The sequence below is a fragment of the Anopheles gambiae genome, chromosome 3, assembly GCF_943734735.2.
Source record: "Anopheles gambiae chromosome 3, idAnoGambNW_F1_1, whole genome shotgun sequence".
Lineage (NCBI taxonomy): Eukaryota > Metazoa > Arthropoda > Insecta > Diptera > Culicidae > Anopheles > Anopheles gambiae.
In genome coordinates, this window is record NC_064602.1 from 22,076,739 (window position 1) to 22,102,849 (window position 26,111).

At 44.1% G+C, this 26,111-nt stretch overlaps 2 protein-coding genes across 7 annotated transcripts in view; one reads left to right on the plus strand and one right to left on the minus strand.

The window, feature by feature from the left end:
- LOC4577936 (protein held out wings) overlaps positions 1 to 19,528 on the minus strand; it is a 33,819-nt gene extending 14,291 nt beyond the window's left edge. For 2 of the 6 annotated variants that reach the window (XM_061654126.1, XM_061654124.1), the window contains exons 1-2: positions 19,346 to 19,488; positions 15,616 to 17,144 (exon numbers count right to left, since the gene is read on the minus strand). In XM_061654126.1, the coding sequence (XP_061510110.1) occupies positions 15,616 to 16,695 (1,080 nt within the window). In that variant the 5' untranslated portion in view covers positions 16,696 to 17,144; positions 19,346 to 19,488. Of the gene's footprint in view, positions 1 to 862; positions 17,145 to 19,248; positions 19,271 to 19,345 lie in introns of those variants that run through there. The other 4 variants (XM_061654128.1, XM_061654127.1, XM_001238185.3 and 1 more) reach the window with 4 other exon arrangements.
- Positions 19,529 to 19,983: 455 nt separating this feature from the next.
- Positions 19,984 to 22,363, plus strand: LOC1279939 (potassium/sodium hyperpolarization-activated cyclic nucleotide-gated channel 2). Its single transcript, XM_061657549.1, has one exon. The coding sequence runs from the start codon at positions 20,517 to 20,519 to the stop codon at positions 22,257 to 22,259; it is 1,743 nt and encodes a 580-aa protein (XP_061513533.1). The 5' UTR covers positions 19,984 to 20,516; the 3' UTR covers positions 22,260 to 22,363.
- The last annotated feature ends 3,748 nt before the right edge of the window (positions 22,364 to 26,111 follow it).

The window sequence follows — 26,111 nt, forward strand, 5'->3', positions numbered from 1 at the left end:
ATGTCTCACAATGCTCTCTTTCCCAACCACGATCACAGTTCACCGATCGATGGCTCATTTCTCAACGACCTCAACGGGGCACCCGTGAAATGCGGTGGTGTGTGAACGGATTTGCTCAATGATGGAGGCCTTGAGGCTTTTTCAAAGTAGGGATGCTATAGATTTCTAATTTGCTGTACTCTCGAAAGGACAAGCACATTGTCACGCGTATGGCAGAGATATAGCAATATATTAATTTGAATTATTTTAAGATAACCCGGGTTTAAGTACATCTGTTCCGGTGGTGGTGGTTATGCGCGTTGCTACTACACACTTAGCACTACATCATTGGATGCAAATTAGAATGTGAGACAAGTTTGTGTTGGCTTGAGTAGGCTAGTAGAATGAGGCGCGCAGATGGCAAAAGGGTTCCATTTCCGTAAGAAGAGCAACATAACAACACCATTAGAGAGCGAGAGACAGTGAGAGAGAGAGAGAGAATCTAGTCGAGCTTAATGCGATCAGTTGTTGGCGAAGATGATGAATTTCCAGCATTCCCCACAGCAAGACAGCTTTAGTAGTAGGTAGGTAGAGTGGACAACGAGTGTTCGAGCAGTGAGATACAGTGAGTGTGGGAGAGAGAGCACACGTACACGGGCGAAGGCGCGTGGGCTAATGAAGAGTGGTAGTAGTAGGTAGTAGTACTAGTGGTGGGGTGCATCCACCGACAACCGACAGGTCCGTTGGGTCAGGTATCGGTGAAGATGGTGGCCGCCGCCAGGGGTTTGGGTGGTACACATGTTTATGGTGTGAAGGGGGAGGAGTAGAAAGGGGCGACTTAAGAACAACAGATAAGAAAAAGGCGGGTTAAAACACGGCGTAATTAAAAACTAACAGATGAGTGAGTTATTTTTATTAAAAACTTTGAGCAAACTGATATATTATTATTATTATTATTATTATTTCCAGAAAGATTATTATTTAATTAATATATTATTAAATATTATTTTCTTTAGCGCGTTGGTTTTTTGTTTGTTTGTTTTAGATTGGTTGGTTGGTTGGTTGGTGGTGGTGAATACAATTTTTTGAGTTTTCATTCCTGTAGCTATTAAAACGTTATTATTATTATTATTATTATTAATCGGATCCCTTTTTCTCTCTGCTAAAGCTAAACGCGCGCGCGCGCCCAATTAACAATTGTTCTAAAACCGCTCGGCTTCTGCTCTAAAGTAACGCTGTGAAGTAACGCTCTAAACATGCCCTTGGGTATGCAAATAATATTGCTTCTGGTTTTGTTTGTTTTGTTTTTTTTGGATCCGTGCGACTCTACACACGACGCTTTGCTCTTGTGAAAACCTTCGGTTAAACACAGTTTATTAGAGAGTGAATGTTTATGGCGCTTTTCTGTGTTAGACTAAGAGAAAGGAGAGTATTTGTATTTGTTTGTAATACCACCCACTTCTACTTTTTTAATTGTGTCGTGCGGTGAGTAGTGGCGTTGTTTTACAATGTAAACAAAAAAGAATTCGATGGTGAGTGGTTTGCTTTTAAACACTGTGTGTAAATTGTCATGTAAAACACAAAGTGATGGCTTGTGAGTAGTGTATATGTAGGTGTGATTTCTATAAACTAACAGTAGAATAAAATATTATTACAAGTACAACAATACTAATAAGTAGCAGAGTACAAGTACAATGCCGACAGCAGCATTGTTACTTTTGCGGGAGGGCATACTTATGTTTTCATTTTATGGCGCACATATGTTTTCCTTTCGCACACACACACTTTTCAGAGGAGAGCATTTTGCATAATGCAATTTGTCAGAGGGTAATAAAAACAAAATAAAACAATAGATGCAACAATACATCATTCTGGTCTGTTTCTGAAGCATTAGAATGTACATATGCTTCGGAAAACAGTACAAACGCGATTGTATTGGACGGCGGCGTGTGTTTGCTCGTACTTTCATCTACTTTTTCTAGGCACTTTGTTAAATTTTCTTATACTAAACACATTTAAGTCAACACTTAATAACGAAAAATAAGGTGTAATTAATTATGGCATTCGTTGTTTGTTTGTGTTTCCCCGTGCCTTGGGGTTTTCCCCCCTGTTTTTAGACCACTACGGTTTGCTACATTAGTAATTTTGTTTGTTTTGATACGTACTGCATTTGAACGTTGTTTTTTAAACGAGAATGAGAGCAAATTGTCTAACCCACTATAGCTGCATTTTGATACAATTTTAGACAGGTTGTTGTTGGGTGTGTTAAGCTGAAGCTTCTTTATAAGTATTGCTTTGCGCTTCTCAGCCGTACGTTAACGTTATAATCAAACACGCGTTACAGTCTACACAACATTTAGCACATACATACTTTTAGACTTGTTCTAAATATAATAAGTTTCACCCTGCCTTAAATTAATATTTTACATTAAAAAAACGATTAAAATTGATGTATAATAAACAAAAAAAAAAAAACAAATCAAAAACAAACCAAAATAAATTAGCATTTCAAAGTTCCCACCAAGCACTACTAAAATCCTAGAACTATTCGTTAAAAACTCGATTCCTAAACACACCATTGTACTACTAAGACATACTGATCCGTAAAACGTACATTTGCACAATAAAAGTATTTTATGTTGCTTGTGTTCGTTTCGTTTTGTTGTACCATGTGTAGAAATAAAAAATAAAAACGATTAAGATCTGGTGTGCAAAATAAAAATTGTCTAGTTGATGATACCACTAAAAAACAAAAAGAAAATTAAAAAACATCCCACAACAATACAATGTGTTTCACGGGCTTCACTACCGTTAGTAGCTTTATAATACAGAACATTATTTGTCTACCTAGAAATAAGGATGGCGACTGGGATATATGGTGTTGTGTAATGCTTTTGCTGCCCTTTACTTCCTGGCATTACCCTACACACTAGTAGCACGTTCTACGCGCTTCATTAGCTAATCTTGCCCACACTTGTTATCATGCTCGTGGGGGTTGTTCTTGGCTGGTATGCCGACGGGTCGGTATTCTTATTAAAAATGACAACAACACAAAAATATTGTAAAATACTTTAAACTGTGCCGCATGCGCTCACTGCATCCAGAATGGAGCACACTATCATTTACGAGCAAAAAAAAATAATCAAGAAGCGCTGATTAGTTTTGTTTCCACGCTCTTCCCTCACTTTCTATTTTTTAGAACATTCTCAGTTGTTTTATGGGGTTTGTTTTTTTTCGCGTTGTGTGTTTTTTTGCTTCCTTCCTGCACGTTAGTTGACCTCTTTAGGGATGGAGTTTGTTGGCGTGTTTGGCTTGCGTATCAGTATGTAATGTCTCGGTACTGTCGGTGTAGTAGCGTCGTCTGTTAGTTATGTTAGGGGTTGATTATTAATCACAAATCCTGTTCCATTTTTTGTGTGTGTCCACCAACCCTTTGAACAGTTTTAATATGGCTAACTAAGGACCAAGCCCGGTCATCCAGCATGCCAGCCCTCGCCCCACATAATCTCTGCATGATAATAATGGGTTAGATAAGGGGGGATGGATGGAAATAACATTCTACCTAAGAAGGACGGGGAAGACATGTTTTCAAAGTAAAACGTCATGGAAATCTGTACACTTACATAACACTGTTCGCTCGGTATCATAATTATATTACATAAAAAATACCGAAAGTTTTGCACTAAAAGCTAAAAGACGGGCGCCGCGGACCTCCTTTTCGTAAAGAAGGCCACACATTGGCCGCCCCGTCGATCGATCGAGAAAACGATCTAGTAAGAGAGATATGTGTGTGTATCCTGTTTGCAGTAAATGTATGTACAGGTGGGTGTTTTGGCTGGGCTCACGGTGCATTTCCACACGTGCCAGAGAAACGCCCTTTTATAACATAATAAATACAATATTCTAGAGCACCGGAGAAAGAGAGTGGGTGTGTGATGTAAATATATTAAAATCTATATATTGTTTTACTTGTTCTAAAAAAACATTCATTCTTTTTTAATAAAATAAATATGATCTACTTTTTAACTATAATTTAATAAAATGAGTTAAGAGAAAGAGAGACGAATGCAGGAAAGGAAAAAGAACTTGTACTTCTTCTGAATACGGCTGTACTAAAACTGTTCTAAAAACTTTTTTGTCACTCTGACCATACACGGACGAGTAGATGGTGGGGTGTCATTGCGTGCCATTGGGGTGGGACACGGCGGGGACGCATGCGGACACAAACTGCCAGACACGCGTGCACCAGACCCAAACGATCAATCATCGATGCGCGAAGAGAACAATTTTCATCATGGGGCGATCGTATAATATTTCTATTTATTTACCGAATCCCCCAACCCTTCTTTTGCGCTTACACCAACATTCTGTTGTTGCATCGGGCGCAGCAATCGGCGTCCACAGCAGCACACCAGAGCAGCACGTATGTGGTTTAGTTTTGTTTGCTTTAGCTGTGCTTCACATACGAACACAAAGCGCACACACACACGCAGGAACGACGGGCGTGGAGCTAACGATAATGTATCGTCCAGATTCCGGTTTGCAGGGCGTATCCAAACAGTTTCCCTAGTTCGCCCTCTAACAGCATCTATTGGAGGCGCGTAGCAGTAACAGGGCAACAGTTGTCACAAGTGTGTTCACTCCATAGAGACAACGCACCGATTCGCAGCTCTTATCGCGCAGCTCAACCCTCTCAGGGTGGAAAAGAATGTCGCTGTGCCTCTCCAATCAACCCGCGTCGGGAGTGTCTCGGGACAGGGATTTGCTTTTGCAGCTCCTCCCATAAGCTAAATCCAAGCTAATCAAAATATGATGGTTCAAAATTTTATGATTTCGTAGCATTGTGTGGTTTGCGACGAAGAACCACCAACTGGTTCTGAGGCACTCTTCTTTACCCCAATGTGTCACCCCGTCCTTCGTAACACCGTGAGCCTAAGCCGTGATGCATGATCTTTACCCTTCGGTTTCTAGAATTTCCGACGGACGGACTTCATATTTGCATACCAATCTTAAAAAAAAAAAATCCTCCAAATAGACTCCAAGCTTTGGACGACCGCCAATGTAGTACCTATAGGCACCACAAGTGATATGCAACCTCTCTTCCCCTTTCTGAACAGCTCTGCCGCCCCGGCAAATCGTCATATTCTTGAAGCCCAACCAGTAGAAACATTGGAGCTGGGGAGAGAACGCACATAAAACGAGAAAACAACATGACCGGCAGCAACCGAGACACTTCGCTTTGGAAAGGGTTTGTCGCCGGAGTCGAACGGCTTGATTAGTTCAACCGACCGGTTTTTCGACCCGGTGTGTGTTGTTGTTGGTGGTGGTGGTACTGCCACCTCCTCACCCAGCATCAGCTCAGAATGTTGGTTCAACTGCGTGCAGCAGCGGCGCTGTGTTTTGGGACACGGACCGATACGGTGGCGTAGGTCCCCCTACACCTTTGGCTGTAGAGCCGGTGTGACATACAGCAAAAACTCGTCAAGGTTAGCGGGTGAAGAGAGCGAGCGAAGGCGAGATATTCGCAAAAAACGGGCAATCTTGGACAGAACACACGCACAAGGGATCTTGTTTTTCCTTTCCTTATAGTTTGTGTTATGTTGAGCTGGGCTGGAACAACTTCGAAAACTGGTGCTAGAGAGCGCGATGATCGAAGTTGATGATGCTTATCGATCTTGGGTCCTCCTCTCTATCACCATCTTCCTCTGTGCTGCCAGAGTCTGCAGGGACGCGTTATCTCGAAAACGATGTGTGTGTCACCTCTGAACTATGCGAGACAAGCCGGAGATTCTGAGGCGTACAGGGGGGGGGGGGGGGGGAGCTTTCGAGGAATGTGTTCTGTTTACACAAGCCCTCTCCAAAGAACAAAATGTTTGGATATAGCTCTTGTTGCCGGTGTAGTCATTTGAGAGTTTGAAAAGCGGCAAAAACAGCAAACCGTCCTCCAATGGAAGACGTTGTCGCCTTCAACTACTTCTACTTGCGAGAGTGGACATACGACACGTGAGTGGCATTCCTTAGAGAGGAGCTGGAATGTGAACACAGTTGGTCTTATTAATGCAACTAGAAGCAACAACCAGCGACGATGATGATTAAACAACAATCCTTCCCTTTGATTGCACTATTTTTCTATAGACACATGTGCCGCCGCTCCGATGTGTGTACTGTCTTCGCATTTGCAAGCCACATATTCACCTCATCTCTATACGCCGCTCTGCCTCACCCTGTTAGTAATCTGTTTTCCCTTTTTGTATATTTGCATCATTACGATGTCGCCGGTCTGTCGTTCGCCTGCAGAGAAATGGTGACTGCAAAGCGCACACAGAGCGATCATTAATCAGATCTCTCACAGTGCGTCGTACACGAAGCAGCAGCACATCACCACACACCGCGCGCTAGGTCAAGGACTGTGCTGTGATCTTCCTCTGCCAGGGTGCAGTAGCAGCAGGCAGAGCGCTGCTTCAACTATTACACCCCCCAAGAGAAATGATGATGACAGTTGCGCCGCCTTAACAGGTCTTTTATACCCGCGATCGAACTCGATCGGACACTACACTCTGCTATGATGTGAAAGAGCTGAGATGCTGAGTGTTGTGTTGGCGATGGTGCCTTTCTTCTGGTGCTTAATTAAACCGATTGTAACCTCTCCCCTTTCTGCTACATCGCTTCTTTGCACGCATCGGGTGCAGTAGTGGAGAGCTCGTTTACGTTTTCGCACAACCCAGTGTAATGTTGTGTAAAGGGTGTACCACCTCTATTATCAGCCCTTCGGGCACGGGTACCTCACCGGCTACCAAAAGGGCACGTAAACATCGACGTCTGGGAGCGAGTGAGCGCAGTCATCGTCGTGCGCCCTCTTTAATCAACTGTGCGCCAATAAGCAATCTTTCCGGTCACACACAAAAAAACACGCTCTCATCACTTTCAACAACAAAAATCTCATTTTCTTGCCTCTGAGGCGCTGATGGAAATGAAATGTTTAGAGGGGGAAGAAGTCGTGCTGTGGGTCTATTTAAGCGGGCTCTTAGACACCACGTGCCTAAATGCCGACGACCATGAGGACCAATATGCGTGGACAAAAAAAAGCGTTTAAATTGGATTTTCCTGCAGCAGATCATCGTAACACACGGTGTTGTTGTGTACGCCGTCGTGCCTCGGGGGGCAATGTTCGGAACATTCGCTATTGCTTCATTAACCTCCAGGGGGAGCAATAAAGGCGCAAAGGCGGTGGAAAATGTCTGCCGAACGCAACACACATTTTGCGTTTTTAAATCAGTGCTTTTTTTTGGGGGAGTGAGACGCGCTCGCACGATTCTTTAACTCCCCGAAATTCCTCCTTGGGTGAATTTCCTGCTTCTACCGTCATGTGATGACGTACAGGCACGCATGGGCGAATATAGGGAGGCAGCAGCCTCCCACTAGTTTGGTCTTCCCAAAACCGGATGCCACTTCCAAATGGCACACACAAAAAGAAGAGGTTTCACAGGGACAAACTCTCTCTTTCCCTCTCAGCGTCCCGTTAAGGTCAACTTGGGGAGGACAAACACACGCGCGGACGGACAGTCGCAGCGCTGCATCCGCGGCGGCGCCGAGACACGCAACAGACAAACGGTATGTGCGTGTACAATGACCTTTTTTATTATTCTTTTTTTGTGTTCGAAATGCTGCGCAAAGGTTCGCGTGCAGATCAGCGCAACGGACGCGCGCGCGCAGCGGTGTGTGGTTCGCGTCGTAGGGCGCGTTTGTAGGGAAGCTCTGCGCTTCAAACCGGCCACAGCAGTGTCGGGCGTGGAGGAGATTGCTCTCTTTCACGATGTGGTGTGTCTCTGCGTGTGTGTGTGTGTGTGTCACGGGCTATAAATAATTTAGCGCAACCGCCACCACCGGCAGAGTTAGTCGGTTTCGCGGTTCCACGAGCTATTTTAGATGCATGTCCACGCGGCGGCCCCGTTGTGCACACGCCCTACACCACGTCAAGAACAATCGAACACGATCATGAAATAGATTTTACGAAGACGGGTATACAAATTCGATTGGCAATTCGATACGCTACGTTTGAATAAGTTGCCGAATCGAAGACACAGGGCACTCTTTAGAGAGAGACACACATTTCCGATGAGCATTCAATAGAATCGTCTCGCCGAACGTGCCCCAAAGGAAGAGATTGTTTTACGTGAACAAATTCTTGGGAAAGCAACCGGACACAGGGAGGCGTTTCCAAACACAACACACAACTATCGGGAATTTGTGGTCACCACACTCAGCGCGCGCTACTATCGAATTTCGTTCCGAGAGGAGCCAACTGTAACTACTACTCCGAACGATCGCTCTTCTCCTTTGCCGCAAGCGCAAGATGATCTACAGTGAGAGAAGCTACAATGTGTCTTAGCTTAGCAACTGTGATCTTTCAACGCGGGTTTCGGTCCGTTTTCGCTTAGAAGCGTACCATCATTTTTACAACTTCTTGCCTTTCTGCCGTCGTACAAGGCCATTCAAGATAATAAGAAACTATGACTCTGCAGACAGGGTGTGTCTACTACCAACCACACGCAATTAAACTGATAAAACCGTATGCAGAAGAACATCACCTTATTTGGGACGGTAGAGATGCTCTTATCCAAAGACGACACCCCAAAAGATATGGTCTTCGGTCTCGAAAAACTCCCCTCCTTCATGCTAATTAAGATATCTTGCACAGTTCGTGTTGTGTCGCCAGTGTGATAAGCACATTAAATGCTCTTCTTTTGCTCCTCTTCTTGCTTATCATTCTTATCTAGAGAGAGTATTATACAAACAGCCATGGGTTGGTGTGTGGTTTTGAGGGATGATTTAAACAAAGAATTGCAGTCACAATTGATCAGCCAAAAATAATTTCAATTCGCTTCACTTTTACGGCAAACCCATCCATATGTAGTAGAGCATTATGGTTAGCAAAATATTAAATAAAAAAAAAACATATCCCGACCATTCCATCCAATACCATGGTAGTAAGTAGTGTATTAAGTGGTAGTAGTGGTAGTAATAATGAAGCTAGCCGGTTTTCCATTTAGTTTTCGAGGTGGCAAAGATTAGAGAGAGCAGCAGCAAGAGGTAGTTGCGAGAGGAGTAGTAGTTGCCTTTTTAGACTACGAAACTGATGTTTTCGTTCGATGGTTAATTGATGTTTCTTCGTTCTTCGAACTTTCGATTTTTGTTGCATATTACCGCATCCACAACCTTCGCAGCATTGTCCTTTTCATCCACCCTTTCCATTCACAACCAGTAGTAGAGTGTGAGTAGTAGCGAAAGATATAGCTGCTTAGTATTTTTGCTTAGTTGTTCTCAAACCCACATGTGGTTACATTTCTTTCAGCAAACTGATGGTTAAACTTTGGATGAGGAAGGTAAAGGTTTTAAAGGAAAGGATCAGTGGTTGGATTGATTGGGAACTATAGGGGACTGGAATTCAAAGCAGCAGGAAGATGATCGTCTTCTACTTGTTTCAGTAAAAATTAGCTAAAATTGTTAACACTCCAATTGAGTTAAATAGAGCAACAATGATCTAAAATTGAGCTAAATTGAGCTAAAATTGAGCTAAAATTGAGCTAAAATGAGCTAAAATTTAGCTTAAATTGAACGATCTTTTGCGACCTTTCTTGATCGTGCTGCTTTGGTTTCGGGGGAATAAGGAGCTCTTTAGACATTGGGACATGAGGGGAAACAGCGTGAAGTGGTAGGAGTAATTGTTATCTCGAAAATAAAGGAGGTTAGGATACACATGTTATGGCACAGTCATATATCTAATATGAGAGAGCGAACGTGGATTATGTTTCGTTTAGGAGGGTGGTGTTGGGTGGTGAGAGAGAATTGGTTGGTAATACATACATATACAGCTAATAAAAACTAGTCCAGTTAAAGTTTGCCAGCAATTGCTTTATTATTATTATTATTATTATTATTATTAAACGGATGGTAGTAGCGGTAGTAGTAGTAGTAGTAGTAGTAATGGTGAATAGAGTAGCAGCTGGTAGTTGCTAGTAAGCAGTAGCTAAATAATATTAAAAGTAGAAGTAGATTAGAGAAGTGCAATTATTAAGCTTTATTAAAATGTTTCATTATTTCTTGCTGTCGGCTTTACAACACGCACACACACACCTTACATCCTTGTTGTATGTGTTATACCAGAGCAGAATGAGTGTGAGTGAGAAAAGAGGGTAGAGAGAAGAAGAAGTATAGTAGTGGTTATAAAACTCTAGCATATTATTCTGCATTTTCATTGCCACTGCTGCTGCTGCTGCACCTGCTGTTTTTGCACATAGGTTATCAGAAGCGAATATTAATTAATGTCCATGTTCATACACCATCGACCGGTTAGAAGGCACATATTTCACATAAGGTTCCAGTAGAACATCCTCCTCATCCATGTCCATACCATTATCGCTATTGCAACAGATAGATTGGTGTTATGTTTTTTTTTTGTTTTTAAGTTGCGTGGTCAGTGAGATTTTGTTAACATATTTAATTCGTTTGTTTTTGTGTGTGTGTTTAGCAAGGTTATTTTTCAATTGGCCATCATCCACAAGATACGGTAGTGGTTATTGCCTAATTTGTATAATTTCTTAGAGAAAGTAAATGTATGTCCAATTGGAGTTGCAGCCATATTCACTCGGGCACATTACTTGTTACACATCGGACTTGATTATCGTTTGTTAACGGTGAGTTTTGTCATTCGTTGACAGTTGTATGGTTGCTAATATTGCAGTAACATGGAGTTATTCTGATTGCTTTTCATTGCCCTTTTTATACCACATTCTAAATGGTTTTACTATTAAAATACAATATGCCGTAAGAATTATATACTTTTGTTTTAGTGGTTTATAGGTTGTTTGTGTTTAGCATTCTTCTTGCCTCAATGTAAAATCCAACCAGTTCCAGTATGTTTCATAATTAATTGCATTTCTCTGTGTGTTTCTGTTCTTACATATCTAGTTAGTTAATATTGTTTCGTTATTGTTTTATGTTTTTAATTTCATTTTGATTTTACATTTCATTGTTATATCTGCTAAGATACCGCAATTAGGGCTTGCTACTAACTATTTTGCTTTACTGTTTAGTTTTGGTCATTCCATATAAGAAACGATCAATACACGATAGTCAGGCAAAAGGCACATACAATGCACATTGTGTAGAACAGAGTAGAGTAAGTGTTGGTGTGTTAAGGGCTACGGTTAAAATTAGTATTATAAGTAATAATATAAAAAAAAACAACTATAAGCTTAGCTACGACACGGAGGGTTGTGTAAAAGAGATTTCACGATATATAAAAAAAAATCATTTGATATGATTTTCTATTTTCTCCGCTTTACAATACATTCTGAACTTCTCTTGTTCGAACCTTCCTCAAGTCACACTGACGATTCTTCAAATGAGATTACTTCAAATTGTTTTAAAATAGCAAAAAAACACACACACACTCGGCACACAATACAAACTAATAATAGATTAATTTATATAATATTGAAGTAATATTCCCTTCCATAAAGGTATATAGATATTGCCACCTTGGGTAAAATCGTGCTAGTGTACACAACCGCACAAAAGGCATACATATTGAAGGGTAGTAGAGTGTGTGTGTTTTTATTGGTAAATATCGCACAAAGTTATAATTATTTTGTGTGCGATAAACTTTGTTGCGCAATAAAAATCTCTTATGAGAGAAAAAAAAGATACTAAACGGGACTGGGAAGCGTTTGATTTTGTCCGGAAACTTGGTTTCCTTGTCTGTTCCTTCCTGCAAATCCCTCTCTCTATCTCTTTCTCAGCGCAAAGTAAAAATTGCATCGACTTTCGATTTAACAGGGGAAGCACTTTTTTTTTAATAAAATATAAATGATTCTCTTATGCATTCGGTTGTGCCTGATTTCCGCCGCAAGCCATTTTTGCTACACTATTTTGTATTGCTTTACGAAACACACACTGCTGCGCACACGGTCGTTGCGATGGCACCACAAATTATGCGTTCTCAAAATGCATACGATCTCTTATAGCTGAATGAGTTGCTTTCAGGCAGATCTTTTCGAGTGTGTGGTGTGGTGGTGTGTTTGTGTATTGGAGGGTTGATGTAATTTTACACATGTATGAATTGCAGATAGTTCTCGAGCACTATTTAAAAAACGGGAAGACGACATGCAATGCAAATTCCAATGCAGTCGTTTGTTTTGCACCACAGATTCTCTTCTTTTTCTGTCATACTTCTGCACGTTGTACGCATCGTCACGCTTGTGTGTTAATTTCCTCCTCCAATCGAGCAAGAAACTGGCACCGCCCTTTGTTTGCATATACTTGTTGCTGGGTGTACGCTGTGTATCATCAATTGAACCATTCATCCGATTAATCTCCCCGGTTGCAGAGCACATTCCCTCTTCTCTCCCTGATGATCTGTATCTCTGTGCTGTACAGGACACTTTGATGTATGAAGGAAAACCCCCAAGAGATGGCCCCTTCGCTGCACAACACAACACAACTTTGATGAGTATTATATGTTCTCTTTTCCCTTTCCATACACACTTCCTCGATGCATCAAAAGAAACACATACATCCGTGGGATTAGAAACAAAACGTCCCACGACCGGAAGCAGAGACTGATCTGAGAGCCGGAAGATCGGATCGGATCGGTTGGAGAGAGTTCCGACGGTGATCTGGTGTCTGGTTTTGTGTGCGTGTTTATCCGGAAGACTAAAAAGATTTTGATTTTTAAACAAACGTTTTGAACTGCCTTTTTCTTGCCCGAAGAAGTATGTCCCGTCTTTTTCCTCCCTTTAACCATCTTCTCTCACTCTCTGTCTCTTGCTCTCTCATTTCTTGAACGATCGATTTTTAATACTTTGGCACATTTGGAGTAGAGACAGAATTAAACAAAAAAAGTATAAAAAACACACAAGTTGTACAGCTTACAACAGACGTCGGAAACGTAACTGAAAGAAAGTAACAACATAACATTACACTAGACCGCAACAAAAATGCCGTTCAAAAAGCGTACGGTGGGGAGCCGCATAACAGAAGGCTCACAATTAATTATTTTTAAAGGGTTAAAATATTCCATTACAACGTAACGACTAGTTCACTTCACTTCACGAGTGAAGGATCTCCTCTGTGTGTGCATGTTAACGAATAGTAACAAAGGAAGAAATATTCAATTACCAGGTGTATTAGATTCAACATATTATCGGTTCGGTTAATCGGTCGTTATCAGTGTGTGCTAAAAAAGCTATGTAACAAATTAATGAAAGCATAATTTAAGAGAGAGATAGGCACAGAGAGTAGGAGAGAGATTGCGCTTTGCCAGAAGTTAATCAGATGAATGGTACAGATTGAAGGGATTTTAGCATTTTAGTGAGCAGGGGGGGTGATGCGGCGCACGACACGGAGTTTGTTTTGTGTCACAAAAAAGTTACAAAAACAGTTTTCCCATACACGATATGATGCCTTCAACGTGAGGAGTGTATTCGAGGTGCTACCACGAACGAAAACGTTCGGCTTGGCTTTCCTTAGTGTGTGTTAAGTGCTGTAGAATGAGTGTGATAAGCCATTGCTCATGTTTTTAGTACAGATGGTCGATCCTTTTTTAGTACATAACGTTTCATGTTGTCAAAAGGATTGCTTGTGTTACGGGATCGTTGTTAGGTGGTGTTGCGACCATAATGCATCGTAATTTGCAATTTAATAGCGTTATTTTACGTACTGCTTGGGAGGTTTTCTTTTCTTCTTCTTCTCTCCAAATAGGGGAAAATATAAGGAACAAATTGGAACAGTAAGTAAAACGGGGTAAAAGGTAGGAGTTGTTAGAAGTAGTGGTCGGTCGAAATGGTTAAGAAGTTCGGTGTTTGATAGTGTATTGAGAGTTGGGTGTAGTAGTAGTAGTAGTAGTAGTAGTAGTAGTGTAGAGTGCTAGAACAATTAATCCTTTCCGATGTCCACATTTCACAGTTCACCCCTCCTCTTTTTAGGTTTAGCTTAGTGCACACTTAATGTTCGTTAACAGTATTATTATTATAATTAAAAACTAATATTAAGGTTATCGTTATTTGCGCACAATGATGCAACAAAACAAGAGCCGCAGCGTGGTGGTGTGTGTTCACATTTCGCACATTACCGCCATCCTTCCATAAACATCTAAACATAATCCTCTGGGTGCTACCTGCTAGCTAGCTAACACAATACGTTTTACAATGTTTAATAATTATTATACGATCGTATTATAATGTCCCCTTTTCTTCACACACATTATCATTTCACACGTGAGTGGATTAATTTGCACGTTTATCGCGCTCAGATCTGTGTTGTTGTACAAGGTTTTTGTAATATTTTGCGTTACAGAAATGTGTTGAGGGATGAGGGATGATATTAACAGATAAGAGAAAATGAGATATATTCCTCAAGTTCAAAAAGGAAGCGTTACAGTACAAAGAAAGGAAGAGATTTAATTGTATCGCACTATTACTTGTATCTGTTGTTTAACCGATACGCTCAACTAGCAACAGAGTGTTGCTAGTCTTTAAAAATGAGATTAAACAATGAATAAACAAACAGATCGAAAAGATGAATATACGGAAGTGGTTGTTGTAGTGTCGGTGATGAATGCTACTAATAGAAGATTATACATATTCAGCGCATTTTTGTTGGGCGTTAATCAAACACAAGAATGGTTTTTTTTCTGTTTTGTTTTGTTTTGTTTTAGGAGCAGCTACACAATTGCTATTGTTTCCTTTTGTTTTTACCTCATTCCGTAGCAGATCTCTATCATTCCTTGGCGTTATTTTGTTTGTTTTGCAATTAATGCGATTATTTTATATAGATATTATTGATGCATACATGATCTAGACGATGTTATTATTAAGTATTATTAATAATTGTATGAATATTATTAATATTCGAAGTAACGAAGAAGGGTGTAGAAGATATAGGAGCAACAAATTATATAAAATACATATATAAAAGTATGCGCGCAGGTTTTGCTGTTGTTTTTCCAACTTTTAAAGGGTGAAAGTGGGTGTGAGCATGAAATTAATAGTAAAAAAAAATAGGTAGCTTTATAGATAAATGGTCATTAGATAAATTATTGCCCCACCGCCCGGGTTTTATAAGGATTGTGTGTGTGAGTGAGTGTGGGTGTATATATATATCTCTCTCTCTCTAACGATTGCCAAAGGGGTGAGTAGGTGTGTGTGATAGTAAAAGATTTGCGCTGTGTTTGCTTCACACGTTGGTGGCTTGAAGGCGTTCGTTTTTTTTGGGCGCTTTGCGATAATTTTTGTTTGTTTGGCAAAAAAAGAAGTTGTTGCATTTTTGTTTAGTGGCCTTCCAAGTGTTTGCGCACACATACACACACACACGCACACACACAGCACAACTTATTCGAATTGTTTGTTTTTGTTTTTTTTTCTCTCTGTTTGCTCTAGTTGTTTTTAGCGATGCTTTTTTATATTAACGTGGAGTAGGGGTGTGTGAGAAGAGGTAATATAAAAAGAGGGGAGAAAAGTTTGTTGTTGGTTGTGGTGGTGGTGGTGGTGTTGTTGTTGGTGGTGGTGGTGGTTGGGGGTTTTAGTAAGGATGATCGCGAGACGCATATTGCCTTCGTGGATTTTTGATTGCACCTACGCTGTGATCGGCGTACTCCGTGAGCAGCGGATTGCCGGCCGCCGCCAGCGCGTAGCTGTAGTCCGTGTAGGGGGAGGCGTAGATCAGCCCGGTCGTGTGGTCGATCGTGGGCGGCGGACCCGACCCCGGTATCAGGCTCGCGGCCGTCGTCGGGACGGAGATGCGGGGCGACAGGATGATCGGCGCACCGAGCGGGTTCGGGGCGGTCCGGCCCGCCATCTGGTTGGCGGCGGCCAGATTGGCCGCGGCCGCGAGCGACGCCTGCGTCAGCATGCGCTGGTCGGCGGCCGACGCCGCCGCCGCCATCTTCCACCGGTCGTCCGTGTACTGTTGCGGGTCGAAGCTGAACGTGTTGTCGGCGGGCGCGACCTTGGTGGTCGAGTCGCGGTACGTGCCGTTGATGATGGCCAGCTCCATCAGCTGGCGCTTCTTCAGCTCGTCCTCGCCCTCGGCGTGCGGGACGAGCAGCTTCTTCACCTCGTCGAGCGCGCGCTTCAGCTTGATCGTCGCTCGGTTTTCCGTATCCTCCACCGTGATCAGCACGTGCAGATCGTCCGACAGGTGCTCCCAGTTCGGTTTGCCCCGGTTCGCGTCCTCCTTCTTCTTGTCCCGCATCGAGCCCTTCCCTCGCACCATGATCTTGCAGCCCGTCTCCTGCTCGAGCTGCTTGGCGGTCATGCCGCGCGGCCCCAGGATGCGGCCGACGAAGTTAAAGTCGGGATACTCCTTCACCGGGACGTACACCTTCTCGTTGAGCGTGACGGATTCCCCTTCCGGGTCGGGCAGCTGGAGCGGCTCCTTCGTCACGCCGTTGATGTGGAACAGGGAGGCGCGCACCTTCGAGATTTCCTCGTCGAGCAGCCGCTCGATGTGCAGAAACACGTTCGGGAAGGCGGCCAACTGTTTGCGGTCCTTCAGCAGCTGGGCCAGATAGTCGGCGATGCTTTGCGTCGACTGTTGCTGGTTTGGTTGTTGTTGCTGCTGCTGCTGTTGCTGCTGCTGCTGGTTGGTGGTGCCGCTGTTTTCAACCGTGCCACCGTACGTGCTCATGATGTGATGGTTGTGGTGCAATTGATTCATTCGACGACTTGTTGTCACGGGACTGTGAGTCCGTGGGCGTGTGTGTGCCTCTTGGGCGAGATGAACTCGGCGACTCTCCACAGAACACCACGAACACTAACCAATAGACCGGGGGAGGTTGGTTGGCGGGCACAAGCGTCTTGTCCCGGGGGGTTCTTGTATCACTTGTACTATCTTTTCACCGACTTTCTTCAATCACATTCACAACTGGCGCGCACTCACACACATACACTACTGTCGGTCTTTTAATCGTATTAACAACAACGGTTTATCGGCATTGTTTACATGCAAACCAATAGGGCGTGCGCACGTGCTTTTATTCCGAATACACTTTTCTAAGGCACTTTTCTATCTTAGGGGTTTATTTTTTTGTATAACAACACTCACACACGTCCACACACTCTTGTGCACTTTTTTTTCTTGCGTGTGTGTATTTGTACCTTGAAAAACTGGGAGAAAGAAAGGGACATTTATTTAACGAAACACATTTTTGAACGTACTATCTTTTAACGAACTTTTTAAACTCTTTTTAACGCAGTTTTAAACTGTTTTAAACACTTTAAACTGATCGATTGTTTTTTTGAATTATTGACGATCGATCGACGATCACACAAACACTCGTGGCGGATGGTGGTGGTGGCAGATGGTGGTGGTGGCGGATGGACAGCAATTGCGTGTTCGATCGTTCGTTTCCTGTTTTATTTAAGTGTCGATGAAATATCTCGCTATCACAACTGTTTATTTACTTTCTCTCCAGCAGTCTCAGAGTGTGTTGAGAAGGGAGAATCGTCATTTTTGTGTTTTGTGCCACTTTCGATTTGCGCACCAGAGAGTCTGTGTTGTCATAATCGATCTCAATTTGGAGCAACACACTATGGGCAGTGTGTATGTGTGTATGTGGAGGGAATAGTGGTGTGTATATTTCACTGTTTCGTTGCTGGAAATGTTTCTATTTTATTGTTTATTTTGTTAAAAATAGCATAAAACTCTCTATGAAACTAAAAATGATGATTCAACAGAAAAACAAGCTATTTCCCACTTTGTCAAAGCTTTCCGGTGTTATTGTTGTGTGTATTGTAGTGTGATTGCAACTTATTTGCTTATTTGCTGACGAATCGGATATGAGTCAGCAGCGGAGCGAACATAGAAAAATACTTCTTTTACACTTTTTGCCTCCGTGTGTTATCAACATGCTCCTCAAAGAACGCTATAAAATGCTTAAGGAAGCTCTTTTCCATGGAAGCAAACTCACAAAAAAACAGAATTTCCGTCCATCATGCTCGAGGGAACGCAGCACCCTTTACCGGCGGCATTTCCGCCACGGCTGTTGTGTGTTGCTGCTGCTGATCGACGCATGAGCAAAAGAAATATGCGCAAACAACAGTTCCAGCCCCTCCTAACGCACACAGCAACACGCCGCGCATCGTTAAGTAGCGTATCCACGTCGTGACTAACACACACACACACACATCGGTCGCGGACGCGTCTGAGAATTTCCTCGTCAACACTTTTCACTACTTCTTATCTGTTTTGGTTTTTCCCTCAGATTCTCGTTCGCCCACAGAACGTGTTCACGCGTTCACGAACCAAAAAAAAAGCTTAAAATATGAATGGAGCATAGGATTATGTGTGAAGTATGCAGCAGAAAAAAAAAACCGTCCCCGACGGAGGCGAACACGACCAGCCATATCACCAAGGCAACAGATAGACTTTTGTCACCCCAAAGTGTTTCACGGAACCAGAAAAGTCATCGTTCGCATTCCAATATTGAAGATACACTAAATGGCAATTACTTCGAATCCCAGAAAGGAAAGATGCAGAAAACAATTTTTCACAAAAAAACAGTGCACCACAATACCATCCCCAAAACAGGAAACAATATCATGAAAGCGCTCTGCCAGCAATAATAACATTTCAGCACACAAGCTGGTACCTCCCTCTCTCTTTCTCTCTCTCTCCTTTCTCTGTCTTACTGCCGCTAAGTTATTTGCCCTCCCTCGCTATTCGCTCATACACGCGGCGTTCCACGACTTTTTATTTGTATTTTTCGTTATGCCTGTTGCGCTCGGACACACGGAGTGCGCGATACAATACAAAAAAAGGAAGTGAAAAAGACACACCACCACCACTACACACTGCCGCTTAACACAGTCGCTCCCCGCTGATGATGACGATCCACCACACACTTGCGCGCTGCTCGCTTTTGGCTGTAAGCGCCTTCTTTTCCCTTTTGGGCGAGAGACGACGCAGCACACACACGATGATGATGATGATGATGATGATGACCAACACCATCAGAAAAGTGTGTCAACCAGGGCAACACACGTCAAATGTATCGGTCGCCGCCAACCTACTGTTCTCACTCTACGCACACGCACACACTAAAACGCTTGATTTTTCCCAGTTTTCTTCCCACAGGCAATAATACACAGGCCATCATCGCTCTACGCGCATTTGCTGACGCTACACACAGCCACACATACACCACACCACCGCAAGTGCTTTCCTCTCGATCGTTCGCTTCTTTTGACATGTAGAAAAAAAACAACACACTACAAAACCGCGAAAGGAGTCCCAACGATTGAGCAACGGCACGCACGCACGATGTGACACTTCTCCTTTTCTTCACAGAACTTCACTACTGAATTACCTTTCCGCTTTTAACTTCTCTCTTGGCCAAGTGACACTTCACGGGAGTAAGCGACCGCCGAACAAGCGCACACACAACCGACTCAGCGTATGGTTCAGTTTGAAATAAACACAGGGTGAGTGTGCGTTAAAGGTTTACGCCTGCTCGTTCGGTCGAGGGCGCTTCCCACTCGCGCTTATCCCACACACAGGCGCGCGCGCGTGGTAAGGTTGAACGGCAGAGTGCGCCATCTCGCTTTCGCACACTCTCGCGCGAGAGTGAACGGAGCCGTAGCGGAGTAACGCACAGTGGGAGAAGAATGGTCGATATCGGACAATTTACCAAGAGATGTTGTTAAATTGTGACTCAGATGATGACATTTTTTAAAAGATTATGTGGTGCATAATTTAATTCCGTTTTTTCATTTATTTGACTGATGAGTTTTATGCAAAAAGGTCTTAAAAACCATATTTGTTTTCTTTTTGTCCCCACAAACATTCGCCCATAGCGCAGAGTACGCGGTTTACGCTCGCCGTGGCCTCATTCCTGGCGATTACTCTCGCAGATCGCCTTCTCGATCGCTCGCAGACACACGCACACATAGCAAACGGCCCGCGAATTGCTTTCACTACGTTAGCTAAACAGAGAAAGCAGTACACGTATGTACGCTTTTCCATCTCTCTTTCTCTCCACTTATGGCTTACCTCCTTGTCACTCACACAAGCGCGCGCGCGCACGGTCGTACAACATCAATCACACCCACTCAACGCTTCGCGAAGCTCGCGCGAGCAAAGCCTCTCTTATCTCTTTCCCACACATCTTTCTCTTTGTTTTTCGTGGTAAAATTTCACAGCCGCTCCGCTCCGCACCGCTGCAGTGCTAACATTCCGATGGAGCATGGGCAAAAGAGAGATTATTCTGGAGCAACTGGCAGGAGCGCAAGAATGTTCTGCCCTGCAGTGTTGCCAGTTTGCGCGAAAAGTATCGAGTCGTTTTTGGAATATGTTTTGTTTTGTTAGCGATAGCTTAGTAAGCTGTGATTGAAGTTTACATAACTCGTGTCGTTTCCCTTTTGCGGTGAGTTGGTTGAATTTAAGTGTAAAGACTTGCTGTGGTTCGAATCCTACTCCAGTGTCTAGAATGTTGAAAATAATTCACCAAAACACATCAAACTAACAAAGTTACTAAGAAAATGCGGCACAAGCTGAAAGAAAACAGGCACATTTGCACGATCGAACAGACGCGCATTTCGCAGGCGGAAAATCGGGCCCTTCCGCGGCACGTCAAAATCCTTCGGGCGCTGCAAAAGCTACGACTTGCCTCCGATCAGCATCCGTCCACGGAGAAGCACCTCAAAAGTTCCTACCAGATCATCAAGGAGAACGAGCGGCTTCAGCAATGCTTTCCCGCCTTCATCATACATCCCTTCAGCCTGCTCCGCCTGTACAGCGATGTGGTCGTGTTCATCGTGATGAACCTGCACCTGATGCTGCTACCGTTTGCGTTCAGCTTTTTAGCCTTCGAAACGCGCCCAACGCGACACCTGGTGGAGTACATCGATCTTTCGCTCTGTGTGATCCTGGTGGTGGAGTTTGCGCTTACATTCTGCACAGGATTCGTGGTGCTGGAAACGAACGAAATCGTCCTAAATCCGAGGAAAATCTTCTTCAACCGTTTGCGTCCCTTCCGGTTGATGTACGATCTGTTGCTGTTTTTCCCCTACATACTGCTGCTGGAAGTGTTCGATGAGCTGATCGTTGAGGCGGGTGCGGAAGCATCGCTTGTGTTTGTGTCGTTCCTGTATCTGTGCAATATTGCCCGGTTTCGGGATAGCAATCGGTACTTTAGCGTCATTCCACGATCGCTAGACATTTCCCAGAGCAAAATGCGCATCGTGGAGGTCATCATGAACACGCTGTACGTGCTGCACTGGACCACCTGCCTTGGGTACATTATACCGGTGCTGCTGAAAGTCGATTCTTCCGCCCGTACTTCCGATGAGGAGGAACTGCTAGCTGCTATGCATCTCCCACAGCCCAACGTATCCGCTGCACTGGAAAGGGTGGCCAATCCGTTTGTACGGGTGCGCCTGACGGACCTCGACACCTCCACCGCCTATCGCTATCTGCGCAGCATGATGATAACGCTACGGGTCGGGTTGGCTTCGAGCGAAAAGAAGGACATTGAAGAGCACTACGTGTACCACTGGATCATGTGGCTGGTGATGTTTCTCGGCTGGCTGTGGTTCAACTACGTGCCCGTTGTGCTGTGCCGGTTTTTCGACTCGCCCGAGATGGCCACCGACCAGTACGACAAGTTTATGGCCAACCTGAAAGCGTTCGTGTACAACAAGCGGCTGAGCGCCACGTTGGAGCGGAAGCTGCGCAACAACTTCGCCACCCGGTTCCGGACGCGCTACTTCGACGAGGAGATGATAATGGGTCTGTTTCCCAGCAACCTTCGAAGCAGCATCCGGATGGAGACGTGCCGCCATCTGGTGGCGAGTGTGGATCTGTTCAAAAATCTGCCCTACTTCATACTGACGGACATTGTGAATTGTCTGCAGCTGGAGGTTTACCTGCGGGACGATGTGATCATTGCGGCGGGAAGTTACGGTGATTCGATGTACTTCCTGGCGGCCGGTACGGTGGCCGTGTACGCAATGAACGGGAAGGAGCTAGGCCATCTGACCGATGGGGCGTACTTTGGCGAGATATCGCTGATCAGGCGCAACCAGCAGCGTACGGCGAATGTGGTTGCGCTGGAGGCGTGTGAAATCTATCGACTGTCGCACGAGGACTTCCAGAACGTTGTTAAACCGCACGCCTATCTGCTGAACCGAATCCGCAAGCAGGCCGAGCAGCGATTGGCCATGATGAAGCGAAAGAAGGACAAGATGTATGGGAAGAAGTTTTTCGAAGCATTCTTACAATGAAACACAGCAAAGGTACGGTCATTTTGGAATTGATGTTATTGTAAGATTATTATAAACCAAAATTTGTAAAACAGGATTTACGGCCAATCGATCTGGCAACCCAGCGCAGCGTCGGACAGATTTCCTCTCAATCTTTCTTTCTCTCTCTCTCTCTCGGCAACTGCGTGATGCTGCACCCCGTATACTGTAGGTGTAGTTGTGGCCTTAGCATAAGTCAAATCACGCTGACTCAGTGGCTCTCTGTGGGAAGAAGCGTACTCTCTTGTCCGCTCAACGTTCGTTGCCTGCGCCTTCCATCCGCATAACGCTGTACACGCATACCAGCATAGCTTAAGTCATCGACCAACACCCCCATTAGGGTAAGTTGAGGCGAACAGGGCAAAAGAGGCAGCCCGGTTTGCGGGAGGGTGAAAAAACATGTTGCGCATCGGGTCGTATTTTATGTTTTTATGTTGTGGGCTCTGTGTGTTGGTGTGTAGGGGTCGTGGAAGGAGTCTTCCCTCTGCAAAGAAGTCAAACATAATTCTGACGTTCTGCTTCTTGTCTTCGAGCTGATGTTCACTTTCTGGTGTGTGTGTGTGTGTGTGCGTTGTTTTTTGTATGTTTCTTTTCCCCCTTTAAAAAAAATCCCTCTCTGTTGCTCACTTTACTTCCCCCTAAACGACTACCTCTCTGAGACGAACGCTTTCTTTTCCGCATTTCTTTCAACACTCGTTTCACTGCGTTTGTGGTTAACAAAAAAGGGAGACCGATCGTACCGACGGACTTGAGTGCAGCGGGACTGCAAACACAACATTCCACCAAGTGTAGGATGACTGCATATCGCTGTGCTGTCGCTTCTTCCTTTGGGGTTCACTGTTGGCTTCCTCGGGGGGGTTTCTGAACTCTCCTTTGCGATGCTCGATCTTGGGGCAGACAGGCAGAATCTTCTGGCGCGTACTGTAGCACAAAGCCGGCGCCCAGAATGTTAATCCCCGTTTTCGGAGGCTTTATGCTGTTTGTTCCCGCTCTCTACCCGATCGTGCTGTCTCACAGCGCAGTAGGGTTCAAGTACATCGAGGCACAGCCCAACTACAGGGAACAGGGTTGTTTTGACGTTTTTTTGTTTTGTTGGCTTTGGCTTTTCAAAGTCATCGCCCAATGAGCACACGGTGAGGCGGTTCGAGAGATCGAGGATCAGGTTTCTTCAGGAAAACCTGTAAAAGATCAGCTGAGGAATGGGAGCCCCGCTACAATCCTCTCTCTCTCGCTTGGTCTCTCTGTGTTCGATCTTTCTTTGACCTTATAAAGAGCTCACACCGTACTTACATTGCCGAGGGTGGGAGACTGTAGGTATACAACGTTTGCGTGCGAATCATGCATATCGGTTGTGTCGATGATACCTTTCTTTCGTATCAAAATACAAAAACCTCTCTCTGCCACCCTGCTCCGCCCTGATCGATTGGCGCAGCTAAGGTCCCGCAAGGCCCGACAAGCTTGATCGAAACCAGTATTCAAGCATAACGGGGTACCCCAAAACTGGGGGGAGAAACAGAACTAAAGGGCAAAACGGAACGTGCACGTGTGTGTGTGGTACGCACTTTTGGTTTTGCACAATTCCCGATCATTCCCGCTGGAAAGGGAATCCCACTTATAAAATGTTGCTTCCTCTCAAGACGCAAGACTTGAGTCTTGAGGAAACCACTTGAGATAGCGCGGACGCACGGTGGGGCGATCTGTTCTGGGCTGGCGATGGATGGGGTCAAGAGATCATAGTTTTTCCACCAAAACATTCCCCAAGAGGCACGGACGGTTTCGACAGCTTCCGCGATCCGCGATGACCTCCGCGTTGACCGTTGAACCCAGCACGTGGCAGAAAGGGCACACGCAAAGTGAGGAGAGCCATTTGGAGTTCATCAGTCGATGGCGAGTGCCTTTGGTGTAGTGCACTTAGGCTGCGGTATCTGATGGAGAAAAGGCTGGCAAAGAAAATTGACATGGTGTATCGAGCGTGAACGCGGTCCTGCAAAGAGTCCTTTAGGACCCTTTTCTTTCCCATGGTAGCAGAATATACATTACACAATTAGCAAAACGTAGATAAAGCATTGCTCTCCTACCAGCAGTTACGCTGGTATGACCTACCGTACTGGGAGCTCCTATTTTGCACCGAGTACAGCGCAATGGGAAAAGCAGGCAGTAAAATCGTATGAATGGTGGTACTGTTGTGAAACTTCATTTTCCAGCCCACGTACGCGCCGTCTAGACACAGCAAAATAGTACTAAAATGAGGGTGAAGGCACAGGGTAAACCATTACCGCGGGCAGCGTAACCGGGAGGGGTCGTCGCTTAGGCCGACTGCGCATACGGCAAATGGGAAAACAGAATAGTGGCGTAAAAATAACTCGCCGTACTCGCCGTCAAAAACATCTCACTCTCGAAGCTATTTCTCCATTTTTCCGCTCTGCCAACCGCCCGCATACCGATGGATTGTGAGTGGTTTTCCAGCCCGAGGGAGATTTTCTTCTAGTCCGAAACGTTTCCCGAAGGGAACTAGGACACCGGATGGTGTTTTTTTGGATATGAGTTCGAGGGTAAGGCTTTGGGCCCTCTTTGGCAGGATACGGTTTGTAGCTTTCCGACTTGGGATGCGTGAGTCACGTGTGAATGGTTCCGCCCGGTCGTGTTACAATTACGGTGTAAGAATCACGTGTGAAATGATACGGGTAGGTGCGGTAATGAAGGGAGTTTGGAAATCAATTGGTTGAGGACGATTTCTCTGAGGAAGATTGGGACCTACCCGCAGCAATATGGCTAGCTGGTGGTGGTGGCTGGTCGCGTGCCTGTTTTGGAGGGGATCCAATTTCGGGAGGATTCTCACAACTTTTTCAGCTAGTTAGTTTTGCATGCATTCAACATTGAATAATTGATCGCATGTGAAATATGTGCATCGTTTTTATGCAGGCTCTTCATCATGAGGATCAAGATGAATTAATAACTTCAAACAGATTCAATTTATTAGATGTGAATGCGACCTATTTAGTCAGTGTGGTCAGAAATTGCGTGTAGGTATGTTTTCGTTAAACGAGAGGCTTTAAACACGTTTACTAAATTTTGTAAATAAATATTCCAAAATATCAAGCACTTGTTCCCTCATAAAACTGAATTCTCCATTGCTTTTACACGTTTTAATCAGTAAAAGTCGACTAATGGGGTCCTTTCCATTTTAAGTTTGTAGGCTGAAATTCCAGCCCGTCAGCTGTTTGCATTGTATAGCAGTTTTCGAGCAACTATCTAAGTCGGTATAATATACAGGTGGGCTTATCCCAAGGTGTATGAATTTAGAAGGCTGATTTTTATCGCTTCTGTTTCTGAATGAAGATTTTAAGAGTGTTTTGAGTATTCGCGTAGCCTCCAGAAAGCTTGTTTGAACAAAAGTTTTCCCCATCCTGTCAAAAAGTGATATTCAAATTTGGTTATATAAAACATGCTACATACACTGGTTCTAGATTCCACCACGTGATCTCTTTAATGCACCTTGGGGTAAATGTAAACAACACCGTGTTTTCGAACAGATACTCGAATCTAATTCTAGCTTTGAGGCTAGAATAATCTAGACTAAAAATTGCATGCTAATTTTTTGTGTGGTTTTGTATGGAGTGTTTACATGATTTCAGCCTCCAACTGTCAAACTTCATGCAAAAAACTAACTAGAATCGTGAAGGGCCCCAATATCAGAATCCATAGTTTGTAAAATTCCTTCACGCTAGTTTTGGTAGCATAGTTTGTATAATGTTGTCGTTCGTTTGTTTGTTTAATTTTCTCTGTTACTATCTTTCTTCATATACTTACGATATAAACTTGTTGCTTTTGATT